The following is a 15,037-nucleotide window of genomic DNA, read 5'->3' on the forward strand; positions in this document are numbered from 1 at the left end:
CCACACTTGGCCTAAGTTTTGTATTTTTAGTAGGGACAGGGTTTTGCCATGTTGGCCAGGCTGGTCTCAAACTCCTGACCTCAGGTGATCTGCTTTGCTCAGCCTCCCAAAGTGCGGGGATTACAGGCATGAGCCACTGCACCTGGCCATATATCTGAAGCTTTTTGAAGAACTGATGAGACAGGAGGTTCAGATCATATATGAATAGTAATGATACATATATATCAATATGATAAGTTTATATTATGCTTGATGGCATTATCATCCAAACACTTTAATTAAAACACAAGTACTTTCACTTTATTCATCACAAAACTGTCTTTTTCCCCACATCGGTAGATGGAGAAACAATAAATTTTTTAATCTTTATTTTTTATTTTGTTTATTTTTTTGAGATGGAGTTTTGCTCTTGTTGCCCAGGCTGGAGTGCAATGGTACGACCTCAACTCACTGCAACCTCTGCCTCCCAGGTTCAAGCGATTCTCCTACCTCAGCCTCCTGAGTAGCTGGGATTACAGGTGCCTGCCACCATGCCCAGATAATTTTTGTATTTTTAGTAGAGACAGGGTTTCACCATGTTGGCCAGGCTGGTCTCGAACTCCTGACCTCAGGTGATCCACCCGCCTTGGCCTTCTAAAGTGCTAGGATTACAGACGTGAGCCACCGCGCCTGGCCTTTTATTTTTTATTTTAATGATAAAGTTTTGTATTTGGTTATAATGCTTCTGCAGTTGTCCTGTTCTCTATGCCATATATATGGGTCTTATGGAGACTGTTCTCATATAGGATCTGATGAGACAAGTGTGACTTCATAATTATATATTAACATTGTTTAAAATATTCAATACATCAACAAGACGTACCATCACTTTTTTATTTGGCAGTAATAGTAATACATCCACATTACAGTGCTTATTTTGGCTAAAGAGCCAGTGCAATTTTTTCTGCTACTGTAGTGTTTTACTTTTACACAAATTAATGAGTACAGGCCTTACATTTAGGAAATAGAAACATTTACTGATATCAGCCAAGTAAAGCTAATACATGGTTGTTCTCAAACTAAACAAAACAATAACATAATATATTCATTAGTAACAAAGTAGGGACGTTATTTCCATTAATCACAGGTTACATAAATTCTTAAATTTCACATACATATTTCTTAATCTAAGCAAAAATTAGAATTCAGCTTAATTTCTATAATCATTTTGAAATTTACATCAAATAATTTCTGAATATATATTCACATTAAAATGAAAATGGGTTATATAAACATAATTAAAAATTTCTGATGATGAAAAGTTACAGAGAAGTACATTAAATGTTACTTTGGCATTCCTATTTCCTAGGCTAACAGGAATTATTAAGAATTCCTTTGTAATGCAAATAATCACTCTCTTGGAAATTAAAGTAGAAAATGTTACATTTTAAGGCAAGAAAACATTTGTAAATATTTTTATAAAGGCAGTTAATTTAACAAATTAATGGAATCATAGTAAATGGATGCAAATAAAGAATATTACTGTATGAGAAAGATAGAAAGTTCTTTGGAGCTGTGACAGTATGGAAAACTTGTCTTCTTTTTTAAAAGATAAGTCCATTTTGATACTTAATAAACATAATGTTAACCTTCAAGAAGAAATAAGTACTCTTTTAGTTGAACAAAAATGTAGAGAAATCAAAATAGAAAAAAGGAAATTAAAAGAAATACCAAATGTAAATTGCCTGAAAATTTATCTTCTTTCTTCCAGAAAAAAGGCTATTTTCTCAGGACTGACTTAACTGAAGTCCCTCTTACAATTTACATATGGAAGTGGATGGTAGAACTCATGGTGGCAAGGGCAATTCCATGAGTGTTTAAACAGGGTTTACCCTAAAAGGCTCTGAACTAATCATTTTTAAAAACATTGCTTTTGCTATTTAACCCAATTTTAAGGCAAATGGAAACTGTTATATATGTCTTTTGTTTTTTTTTGGGACAGAGTTTCACTCTTGTTGCCCAGGCTGGAGTGCAATGGCACGATCTCGGCTCTCTGCAAGCTCTGCCTCCCAGGTTCAAGCGATTCTCCTGCCTCAGCCTCTCGAGTAGCTGGGATTACAGGCATGCGCCACTATGCCCAGTTAATTTTGTATTTTTAGTAGAGACAGGGTTTCACCATGTTGGTCAGGCTGGTCTCAAACTCCCGACCTCAGGTGATCTGCCCACCTGGGCCTCCCAAAGTGCTGGGATTACAGGCATGAGCCATTGCGTCCGGCCTGTTATATATGTCTTAAGTACCCTTCTCCATGCAGTCAGAATGTTCAAGAGGACATTTCCTTTAAAAAGTTCAAGTTTCGCTGGGCGCGGTGGCTCACGCCTGTAATCCCAGCACTTTGGGAGGCCAAGGTGGGCGGATCACAAGGTCAGGAGATCGAGACCACCCTGGCAAACATGGTGAAACCCCGTTTCTACTAAAAATACAAAAAAATTAGCCGGGTGTGGTGGTGGGTGCCTGTAGTCCCAGCTTCTCAGGAGGCTGAGGCAGGAGAATGGCGTGAACTCGGGAGGCAGAGCTTGCAGTGAGCCGAGATCGCGCCACTGCACTCCAGCCTGGGCGACAGAGCGAAACTGTCTCAAAAAAAAAAAAAAAAAAAGTTCAAGTTTCTTCTCTTACAATAGAGAGGTTTTTCCTATACTTACTGTCCTAAAATTCTATTTGGTCACTCTTACCTCTTTTGTGAAAGGCCACATCTTGCTAAAGTAGCAGCTACTGAACTGACCAGAAACAAACTCAAACACTGAATTTGACAAACCATCCTGCTGAATATAAGCAACTTTTTCTTAGATGAAATGTAAAAAAGAAAAAAAAAACAAAATAAAAAGCAACACCTTCTAGAAAGCCATTCGTCTTATCTCATAAAATTAATTCCCCAGAGTTATCTCATGTAGTAGCAGCATTATCAAATAGTGCAATTCTTCAAAACTGCTGTCAAATAATATCTTTCTAAAATAAATTACATTTACTTATAGCTTTGCTTATAAAACCACAACTTAAAACACTTATCCCTCAAATGGGTAAGTTAATATAAGCAATAACTGTCTTGTCTACATGGTAATGAAATGCATGTGCATGCACACATATGTGTGTGTATCATTCAAGACCAAAGATACCACAACAAGGTAAAAACATGTAATATTAAATAAAAAGTAAACAGTATATAATGGAATTTTTAGTTTTGGTACTTCTAATCATATTCCCATCAATAATAAGAATTATAAATAGGTAATTGTTAAATTAAGCATCTATGTAAGAAAAGTCAAGGAGCTATATACTGAAGAACAGTGGTAATTTGTATGTTTCATGCTATATAACCTAGAAAGTACATGCAAAACAGCATGATCCTGAATTCCATATTTTGTAGTTAATTTACATAAATGTGGCACATACACAAATTTACAAATCTTAAAAGATTATGCTTTTCCCCCCGACTTTTCATCTTCTATTTATTAATCAGAAACTAGGCACTTTCATCTAAAAATTCGCTTTTTAAAAATGCGTTTTAGGAGTAAGACATGGTGGCACATGCATCTAGTATGAGGAGTTGGAGACTGCAGTGAGCTATGTATGATAGCACACTGCACTCCAGCCTGGGCAATAGGGCAAGACCCTGTCTCTTAAAAGAAGAAAAAAACCAGAGCATTTTAGGTCCTTTTGTGCAACTCACTCCTAAAATGAATAAAGCCCGTTTTAGGGGCAAAATCAATAAATCTAATCTACTTACATACTGAGTTAGCCACTCCAAATAAGTGGTATATTATTTAGAAACAAAATTAATACAACTCTGAAAGCATTTAATATACTCTTATAGAAGAACCCCACCCATAAAAACAATTCGTTTGTAGATTTATCATAATGAACATGAAATATATACTTCCACATGATTAAAAATAGTTTTGCTTTACATTCAAGGGAGGAAAAAACCCTTCTTTAAAACGTCAGTAAGATTCAAAATATGAATATTTTAAAAACATGGGCATAATATGACAAATTCCCACTGGGCTGAGTTTTCTGTGGGAATAACTAAAAGGAAGTTTTGTAGGAGAAAGGAGAAATTATTTTACTGTACCAAGTTTTATACCTTCAGATGTTGACAGTCTTCAAATAACACTAAATTTTAAATTGCCTTTATTAATTAATAAATGCTATCTTTTTAATTAATATTCATTCCAGGGAAAAATGCTCTAATGTATAAAAAGAAAGTTCTTCAGTCTCTTTGTAACTTACAGGACCAACAGTAACATATTTTGGAAACTACAGTTAATATAAATTTATAAATTGTAAATTTCTCAGTGTCAATTCATTTAAATGTTTTATTTGTTTTATTTATTCACTTTTGAGATAGGGTACTGCTGTCACCCAGGATGGAGTGCAGTGGTGCAATCATGGCTCATGACAGCCTTGACCTTCTGGACTCAAGTGATCCTCCCACCTCAGCCTCCCAAGTAGCTGGGACCACAGTCACATGCTACTACACCCAACTAATTTAATTAAATTATTTATTTTTTGAGATGGAGTCTTACTTTGTTGCCCAGGCTGGAGTGCAGTAGTGCGATCTCGGCTCACTGCAACCTCCACTTCCTGGGTTCAAGCAATACTCCTGTCTCAGCCTCCCTAGTAGCTGGGACTACAGGCGCCCGCTACCACACCTGGCTAATTTTTGTATTTTTAGTAGAGACGGGGTTTCACCATATTGGTGAGGCTGGTCTCGAACATCTGACCTCAGGTGATCCGCCCACCTTGGCCTCCCAAAGTGCTAGGATTACAGGCATGAACCACCAAGCCCGGCCTATTTTTATTTTTACTTTTAAATTTTAATATTTCCATGGAACTCTGCTTGATACCAGCTAATTTATTTTTATTTTTTTGTAGAGACAGGCGTCTCCTCATGTTGTCCAGGCTACTCTCAACCTCCTAGCTTCAAACTACCCTCCTGCCTCAGCCTCCCGAAGTATTACAGGCATGAGCCACTACAAGTGGCCCATTTAAATAGTCTATAACAATATTCAGTGATTACAATTTCTTTGATTCAAATACATAAGCAAATGCACAAGTAATAATGTATGCAGTACATGTTAAACATCGTTACTGCCTAAACTTGATTAAACAAATAACTTTATAATTAAAAATATGTTTCTAGGCAAAGTTAAATATACTGACACTAGGAGTAATATATTCTCTCATGTGTGGGCCACAAAGATCTTGGCTAAAGTGTACATTTTAAAGGTGCAAAACATAAAAACAGAGCTTTTGAGAATGACAGCTTCGAGAAGACAAACCAATTAACTCCCAAATATTGGCTTCAATTCAAGCAATATTTTTGTAAAAGATACATTTCACAACTTTGATTATTACCTAATAAGTGCAAAAAGCCACTATGACTACACTACACAGGAATTCAATGACAGAACTTCTGTATAAATACAGTACAGTTGCTCATTTTTTACTAGATTTTTTTTCCTCCTGAATCCACATGCACCAATTCTGTTGGTTCTGTAATATATGTTACAAAATCAATAGTTACCTTAAAATATTTCATAGCACACTCAAATTGCAGGATTCTTACGGTACTTATTGTACTTTGGCTTCCAGTAGCCCAGTGGACATAACATGACCATGACTACTTAGACAACTACTCGCATGCCTCAGGGCATCTGCTTCAAGATAGGCCATTAGAAGCTCAGTGCGGCGAATGAGTAACTGCATGAGGTCTTCAGCTAGCGTCTCTGTGCTTGAATAGCGCACCTTCTCAAAGTCAAAAATGTCTTTGAGAAATAAAAGAACTTGATTCTGGAAAATGAACACAAAACAAATTGGCATTTATTAGACCAAAGGTATGTTACATTGAAAAAGCTTCTAATATTATAATGAGCATTGAATCAGGAATCAGAAGACCTGACTTCCAGTGCTAGTTTCATATCTCATTAGAAAAGGGGCCTTGCACAAGTGATTTAACCTTTCCTTTTTTGGGGCTCATTGTCTTTTTCTGTGAAATAGGGCTAATACCACCCATCCTACTTACTACTCAGGGATGACATGATGATCAAAAAAGATAACCTATGTGATACCATGAAGAGGTGGGGAAACATTTTAAAAAGATAATCTATAAGAAGTGCCTGTAAACTCTAAAGCACTGTTTAAATGTAAGGGGTTATAGTCCTTTTCCTTCAATGTGACCTTTGAGCATTGCCTCTACTCTAAGACAGAAAAATAAACTATTCTAGTAATAGTTTTAAATAAATAATAATAAAATAATACATTATAATTTTAAATGTGCTTTTTTTGTACAAGAAAAACCCTTAAGGCACATGAAAAACAAAGAACATTTCAGGTCTCAAATCAGTGGTAGATCCTGAAGGATATTTCATTTCAGTAAGTTATTATATACACTGAAACTCACTGTAAGCAAACTGCCTGCTACTAAGTATTAAGTCTCAGCTGTTATGTCACCATAAAAAAAGTAATTTCAAAGAGTGAAAACCAGGAATATTTAATTTGTCTTCTTTCTTAATAACGTATCTTCCAAACGTTATTAAGAAGTACTAAGAAGACACACTTCACTGATTCACTAGATTTTTGTTGTTTGTTTGTTTGAGACGGAGTCTCGCTCTGTCGCCCAGGCTGGAGTGCGGTGGAGCGATCTCGGCTCACTGCAAGCTCCGCCTCCCGGGTTCACGCCATTCTCCTGCCTCAGCTTCCCGAGTAGCTGGGAGTACAGGTGCCCACCACCACGCCCCGCTAATTTTTTGTATTTTTAGTAGAGACGGGGTTTCACTGTGTTAGCCAGGATGGTCTCCATCTCCTGACCTTGGGATCCGCCCTTCTCGGCCTCCCAAAGTGCTGGGATTACAGGCGTGAGCCACCGCGCCCGGCTGATTCACTAGATTTTATATCTGAAAGGGTCATTAGCAATCAACCTGTTAGGTCCCCTCATTTTATAGATAAAGAAAAGGAACATCAAAGAATGATTTGCCCCAAGTCAGAATGCTCACTGATGACAGACTTAATTCCCAATCCCTAAAACACATACCTTACATTTGGGTGGTCAAGTAAACTACAAAAACCAATGTGTTCTGAATGAGAGTAAAATAAACATTTTCTAAACCATTTATAAAAATATTACCTTGACAGCACATAAACATAATTTAAAAAAAAGAATGGTACAATAAAACATCCAGACTTTCAAATTCATACAGTCATGGCTCACTGCAGCCTCACCTTCCCAAGCTTGAGCGATCCTCCCACCTCAAAATCCCAGGTAGCTGGAACCACACACGCATGCCACCCCTCCTGGCTAATTTTTTCTATTTTTAGTAGAAACAGGTCTCACTGTGTTGCTCAAGCTTGGGTATCCCTTGCATTAGGGAATTGATAAGGTGAATGGATATGCTGAGCCTACTCCACAATAAAGCACAAATCTATAAAATACTGGTCCATTATAATAATAGTGGTATTATAAAATGCCAAAAATAGTTAATACTGGCATTTAAATGCTGAATTTAGGTGACTTTTATAAATTTACTCTTAAATAACAGCTGTTCTTCTACAAAAGCAAAACAAAACAGAATAAAACCGTATCTCCTCTTTGATTTAGAAAAAAAAGAGAAATTACTCAATGACTGAACATACCTTAAAAAAGCAACATAAATCATAGAGAGAATTTCTAGGACCCAAAAAGCCCCAGGCTAGGACAGGACTGATGTGTTCACAAATGGCATAAAAATGGGCAAAAAATCCATCTGGGATCTGTTGGGAAGTAAAGGAGAATCAAGTTATTTCTACCTTCTTGTTATTTGCTTTCTCTAGTACAGAAACTGAAGTTGCTATTCATTATATGACCAGTGGGAGTTTAAGAAAATTTGCTTTTTAGACCAGAGTCTAGCAACACCTCAAACTCCTGGCCTCACGCAATCCCCCTGCTTTAGCTTCCTGAGCAGTGGGGACTACAGGTGCACACTACAGTGCAAGGCTCATGACTACTGTTTTTGAGGGCAAACCAAGAGTCAATCATCAGCCATGCTATTAAGGAAGTTAATAAGGTTACAAGAAACCTTTAGAGTCATAGAGTGTTTTATATAGACTAGTTTATAGTTTTCATATCCTAGTCAATAGTTTAATATGTGCTGAGACACATTTCTTTATTTGTTGTTTGTTTTTTTGAGACAGGGTCTCACTCTGTAGCCCAGGGTGAAGAGCACTGGTGCAGTCATGGCTCACTGCAGCCTCACCTTCCCAAGCTTGAGCGATCCTCCCACCTCAAAATCCCAGGTAGCTGGAACCACACATGCATGCCACCCCTCCTGGCTAATTTTTTCTGTTTTTAGTAGAAACAGGTCTCACTATGTTGCTCAGGCTGGTCTTGAACTCCTGGGCTCAAGCAATCCTCCCTACGTGGCCTCCCAAAGTGCTGGGATTACAGGCATGAGCTGCCATATCCCGCCCTTAAAAGTTGTTTTTACCTCATAAAAATGCTTCATAAAAAAGCCAAACAGCCAGGCATGGTGGCTCATGCCTATAATCCCAACACTTTTGGGAGGCCAAGGCAAGTGGATCACTTGACCCTAGGAGTTCGAGACCAGCCTGGACAACATGGTGAAATCTTGTCTTTGCAAAAAATACAAAAGTTAGCCAGGCGTGCGTGGTGGTGTGTACCTATAGTCCCAGCTACTTAGGAGGCTGAGGTGGGAGGATCATTTGAGCCCAGGAGTTGGAGGGTGCAGTGAGCCAAGATAATACCACTGTACTCCAGCCTGGGTGACAAAATAAGACTCTGTCTCAAAAAAAAAAGGCAATCATATCAGCTTTGCAACCAGGCAACAACAAGAATGCTACAGTGTTCCTTAGTTGTATAAGTTTTATGATAAGACTATCATAGTTTTAGCTATTAAAAGCCCAACTCAATCACTTAATTATATTAACTGACAAAAAACAACAACAACAACTAGTAAAATGATTAAGCTACTCTTACTAGAATCCTAACTTTTAATTAAGGAACCCTATATCATTTAAGTATTTAATTGTGTAATTGCCTCTTCCTGTGAAGTATCACTTCATATAGCTGTGTTTTAGGAAACTCTAAGTTTATATTTATAACTTTTTGAATTTCCCTTGTTAAGTAACACACTGTGGGATTTGTTATACAGCACTGACGAGAGAAAACTACGCCTTAAGATTCTGTCTCCTGGGGGGGTTATTTTCTATTTTACAGTCTCCAAGACAATCTTCTAAACCTCATTTTCTTTTCTTTTTTTTTTCTGAGATGGAGTCTCACTCTGTCACCCAGGCTGGAGTGCAGTGGTACCATCTTGGCTCACTGCAACCTCTGCCTCCTAGGTTCAAGCAATTCTCCTGCCTCAGCCTCCTGAGTAGCTGGGATTACAAGCGTGCACCACCATGCCCAGCTAATTTTTGTATTTTTAGTAGAGACGGGGTTTCGCCATGTTGGCCAGGCTGGTCTCGAACTCTGACTTCAGGTGATCCACCCACTCTGGCCTCCCAAAGTGCTAGGATTACATGCAAGAGCCACTGTGCTGGGCCTAAACCTCATTTTTAAAATATAAGATAGCAGCAGTTACCATTTAATGAGTACCCATTATATTCTAGAAAATGTGCTAGTTTCTATTTAATTTACTAAAACATTCCTTCAAAAGTATGTCATGTTAACATCATTTTAAACATGTGAAAAGTGATATTGGAGAGGGGTTAAATAAACTGCCCTAATTCACACACAGCTAGTTAGTGAGGGCCAAAAAGTTATGTTCTACATATAGTAAAGTTCTAAATACCATACAGACTTGAAGTGTATTATGAGGTCAGAGAAGTGGGAACTTAGTGTGGGCTGAAGCAGACTAGATAAACTTTAGCAAGGAATTATGTGAGCTGAGCTCAATGATGGGTAAGATTTATTTTAGTACAGAGGGAATTTGGCATTTCAGGTATAGAAGATAGTTCCCAAGAGGTGAGACATATAGGTATCTCTGGATATAGAAAGTAGACTTAGGTCGGGCACACTGGCTCAGGCCTGAAATCCCAGCACTTTGGGAGGCCAAGGCAGGTGGATGACTTGAGGTCGGGAGTTTGAGACTTGCCTGGCCAACATGATGAAACCCCGTCTCTATCAAAAATATACAAATTAACCAGGCATGGTGGCGGGCGCCTGTAATCCCAGCTACTTGAGAGGCTGAGGCAGAAGAATCGCTTGAACCTGGAAGGTGGAGGTTGTAGCGAGCTGAGATCATGCCATTGCACTCCAGCCTGGGCGACAGAGTGACTCTGTCTCAAAAAGAAAAAAAAGTACAATATTTATTCTAAGAAGTAGAAAAATAAAGTTAGACATGTTAATAATATCATTATTATTATAACTACCACTTACTAAACTCTTTAAATGTTTAATGTTTAAATTAAGCTGGTTGATATTGCTTTCATCCTTACCACAGTCCTATTAAGTAGGCATTAACACCGTTTTGCACATGGGAAAACTGAGGGTCAGCTGATGGTCAGTAACTTACTGTAATCATGCTAGTTAGTGTGAGAATCAAACCCACATCTACAAGTCTGTTCCTAGTCCTAACGTTAGAGTTCATCATCATCATTAAGGAAACTTGCTTAAAATATGGGTCTCTGGAATCATTTTAAATAAGAATTATCCAAATATAGGGGCTCCAGAATCATTTCTAACAGCACATTCTGAAGATGCTGTGAGGACCATACTTTAAAATCACTGCAACTGGCAATACTGTCTCAAAGTTATAAGATTGGAAAATATGGATGTGATAAAATACTGTATATCCTTGGGCAAATAATAATGTTGTAATTGTCAATACTTGTTTACTGCACTATGCCAAGCACTGTTCTAAGCACTTCATATTGAATCTTCAAAAACCCTATGAGGGCTAGGCACAGTGGCTCACGCCTGTAATCCCAACACTTTGGGAGGCCGAGACTGGAAGATCACTTGAGGCCAGGAGTTAGAGGCCAGCCTGGGCAACATAGCAAGACCCCATCTGTAAAAAAAAAAATAAAAAATCAGCCAGGCATGGTGCTGTGCACCTGTAGTCGTAGCAACTCAGGGAGGATGAGGCAGGAAGATTGCTTAAGCCCAGGAGTTAAGAGGCTGCAGTGAGCTATGATCATGCCACTGCACTCCAGCCTGAATGACAGAGCAAGACCCTATCTCTAAAACAAAACAAAACAAAACACTATGAGGTAGATACTATTACTATTCTTAGAGATGAGGAAACTGAGGCATAGAGAGGGTAAGCAACTTGCCTAAGGTCACATAGCTAGTATGTGGCATTTGAACCCAACAGTCTCACTTGAGAGTCCTTGCCCTTTACTACTAGGAGTGTATGAGAAAAACAATGCTTAGCAGGTAAGACAGGTTACAGGGTGTGAGGCATGGAGGCAGGATATAAACTCTAAGACTTTTTATTTGTAGGGGCTCCAAATTGAATAAAGCAGCTATTAGAATCAAATCTTTATTTCTTAATTGGATTAAATTAAGTGGAATCCACTATATTAAAGAACTGTAAAAAATACTGGCCAGGTGCAGTGGCTCACGCCTGTAATCCCAGCACTTTGGGAGGCTGAGGCAGGCAGATCACTTGAGGTCAGAAGTTTGAGACCAGCCTGGCCAACATGGTGAAACCCGGTCTCTACTAAAAATACAAAAATTAGCTGGGTGGGGTGGCGGGCGCCTATAGTCCCAGCTACTCGGGAGGCTGAGGCAGGAGAATCACTTGAAAGGCGAAGGTTGCAGTAAGCCAGGATCACACCACTGCACTCCAGCCAGGGTGACAGAAACAGACTGTCTTAAAAAAAAAAAAAAAAAAAATAATAATAATAATAATATCATTAAGAGAAAAAACAAAAACCTAAAACTTATCAGAACTGTTTCCAACTTTAAACCCCTCTCCCAGTTAGCTGAAATACCACGCACGCCTCAATAACTGCTATATGAAACTACATCAAATATTAAGGATGAGAAAGAAGGCCTTCAAAAAAGCAGCCAACCCACCACCAGTAAGTCACTCATCTAGCCTGAGGGACAGTCCCTCCTACCCCTCCTACAGCTGCCAATTCCCACCAGAAAAGTGACTCAGAAGCTTCTTTGACAGAATCCTTAAATGATTTAACAAAGGAATTCAGGTCTTAATGAATTTTACCTTCATCTGTTGTCTTTTCTGTTTCAGCACCGACCAACAACTTGAAGCCACAGCCTAAATAACATGCAGAGAAAAGAAAGATTCATATACAGCAATATAAACATTTCCATTTTTATTAGAAGTTCAGCCTGGTGTGGTGGCTCACGCTTGTAATCCCAGCACTTTGGGAGGCTGAGGCAGGTGGATCACGAGGTCAGGAAATGGAGACCATCCTGGCTAGCATGGTGAAACCCCGTCTCTACTAAAAATACAAAAAATTAGCCGGGCATGGTGGAGGGTGCCTGTAGTCCCAGCTACTCGGGAAGCTGAGGCAGAAGAATGGCATGAACCCGGGAAGCGGGGCTTGCAGTGAGCCAAGATCACGCCACTGCACACCAGCCTGGGCGACAGAGCAAGACTACGTCTCAAAAAAAAAAAAAAAGTTCCAAGTTTATGGGTCTAAAACGTTCAATACATTCATTACTAATAAGAACTAGTCGGCCGGGCGCGGTGGCTCACACCTGTAATCCAGCACTTTGGGAGGCTGAGGCGGGTGGATCACGAGGTCAAGAGATGGAGACCATCCTGGCCAAGATGGTGAAACCCCATCTCTACTAAAAATGCAAAACAAAATTAGCTGGGCATGGTAGCGCACGCCTGTAGACCCAGACACTCGGGAGGCTGAGGCAGGAGAATTGCTTGAACCCGGGAGACGGAGGTTGAAGTAAGCAGAGATCACGCCACTGCACTCTAGCCTGGCGACAGAGCGAGACTTTTGTCTCAAAACAAACAAACAAACAAACACAAAAAACTAGTCAGGGTCCTCACATTGTTTGAAAATATTAATGCAAAGGTATTTCATTATTTAAATTTTAAAACATTAGCAAAGTTGTATGTTGTAAGGGCAAAAAAAAAAGTAAAATAATATTAAAAAAATTAAACACAAAGCCACTAAAGGAAAAAGACTGTACTCTGGAACAAAGAAGATTCCATTTTCAGAGTTTTAAAGTTCTGTTCCTTAAAGAAAAAAAGTGAAAATATGTGTATATAGAATTCACATGCACAAATAAATATTCTGTGTGTAATAATAAAGTATTCTTCTTTTTTTTTTTTTTTTGAGACAGGGTTTCACTCCCATCGCCTAGGCTGAAGTGCAAAGGAGTGATCTTGGTTCACTGCAACCTCCGCCTCCAAGGCTCAAGTGAACCTCCCACCTCAGCCTCCTGAGTAACTGAAACTAGAAGCATGCACCACTGCACCTGGCAAATTTTTGTATTTTTTTTTGTAGAGACGAGGTGTCACCATGTTGCCCAGGCTGGTCTCAAACTCCTGAGCTCAAATGATCCACCTGCCTCAGCCTCCCAAAGTGCTGAGATTATAGGCGTGAGCCACCACGCCTAGCTGACCACTTTTTTTTCCTTTTTTTTTTTTATACTTTATGTTCTAGGGCACATGTGTACAACGTGCAACTTTGTTACATATGTATATATGTGCCATGTTGGTGTGCTGCACCCATTAACTCATCATTTACATTAGGTATATCTCCTAATGCTATCCCTCCCCACTTCCCCCACCGCTCAACAGGCCCTGGTGTGTGATGTTCCCCTTCCTGTGTCCAAGTGATCTCATTGTTCAATGTCCATCTATGAGTGTGAACATGCGGTGTTTGGTTTTCTGTTCTTGAGATAATTTGCTGAGAATGATGGTTTCCAGCTGCATCCATGTCCCTACAAAGGACATGAACACATCCTTTTTTATGGCTGCATAGTATTCCAAGGTGTATATGTGCCACACTTTTTAATCAAACTTAAAAGGCTGAGAAAAGTAAACCACCACTTACTGTTTCTTTGAAGGATGAGTTTAGCCATCGATTATTTACTACATTCTGTATGGATGTGGGTGGGTTTTCCAAATCTTCAAAGGAATCCATTAATATAAAATCCAGAACAACATCATAAAAATTTAGATTTTTCACCTGCATTAAATTATGAGTTGAAACAAAAATTATTATTACATAGAGCTGAAATAAAATCTGAGCCAGGGCTTTATGGTTTTATAACAGCAGGGTTTTTTTTTTAATCAGCTTATTCAAAAATAAAAAATATAAGGAGAGACAAATATGAAAGCTCACCACTAAAAATTACGATTCACATTATCGCTGCTCCTTCCTAGATCTCAAGTGAAAATAATCTCTCCTCCCCTCTATTCTAGGAGTCCTTTGTTCATGCTTCTATTATAACATCCAGGATGCTCATTCTACCTTGTTATTTAGTTACTGGTATATGTGCCTGTCTTCCCCACCAGATCATGAACATCTTGCTCTTTCATTCATTCATACACACTCTGCATACTGCATACTGTACCAGGTGCTCAGACTTCTAGAGTAAGCAAATTAGATGCCTAGAGTATAATGGGGAAAACAGCAACAAAATAATCCTGCAAATATCCAATTATGAACTGTGTGAAGCACAATAAAGGAAAAAGTATATTGTGCTGTATCATTCTGGCAGAAATGTGGGGAATGAAACAGAGAGGGGAAAGAATAAATGCAGGGAGGAAAAGAGTGAGCAGGGAATCAGGAAATATAAAGACTACTGACGTAGCCTAGAGAAAAGACAACAGGTACTTAGGCCAAGGGGGGTGACAGGAAGAGAGGAAAGTTGAAGAAACTGAAAGACATTTATGAGTTAAAACTGACAAACTTAGAGATGAATATGATAAAGTGGGTGAGGATCAGGGAGAGGTGAAGGATGAGTCTCAGGTTGCTGGCCTGCAGAAGTAAATGGATGCTGATTCCATTTCCTGAATAAAGGAACACTAGAAAAGGAAAGATTAAGTCTTCATGTATTTGCTGTAC

General features: G+C 38.8%; 1 protein-coding gene across 23 annotated transcripts in view; it reads right to left on the reverse strand.

The window, feature by feature from the left end:
- Window positions 1-4,829: 4,829 nt before the first annotated feature.
- The window catches only part of MIGA1 (mitoguardin 1), a 96,525-nt gene continuing 86,317 nt past the window's right edge, over window positions 4,830-15,037 (reverse strand). For 10 of the 23 annotated variants that reach the window (XM_015433840.4, XM_074003270.1, XM_015433835.4 and 7 more), the window contains 4 exons: window positions 14,021-14,155; window positions 12,202-12,255; window positions 7,667-7,783; window positions 4,830-5,827 (listed from right to left, as the gene is read on the reverse strand). In XM_015433840.4, coding sequence (XP_015289326.1) covers window positions 5,609-5,827; window positions 7,667-7,783; window positions 12,202-12,255; window positions 14,021-14,155 — 525 coding nt within the window. In that variant the 3' untranslated portion in view covers window positions 4,830-5,608. Of the gene's footprint in view, window positions 5,828-7,666; window positions 7,784-10,125; window positions 10,310-12,201; window positions 12,256-14,020; window positions 14,156-15,037 lie in introns of all 23 variants that reach the window. The other 13 variants (XM_074003279.1, XM_074003272.1, XM_074003285.1 and 10 more) reach the window with 4 other exon arrangements.

This window comes from Macaca fascicularis, chromosome 1 (genome assembly GCF_037993035.2).
Source record: "Macaca fascicularis isolate 582-1 chromosome 1, T2T-MFA8v1.1".
Classification (NCBI taxonomy): Eukaryota; Metazoa; Chordata; class Mammalia; order Primates; family Cercopithecidae; genus Macaca; species Macaca fascicularis.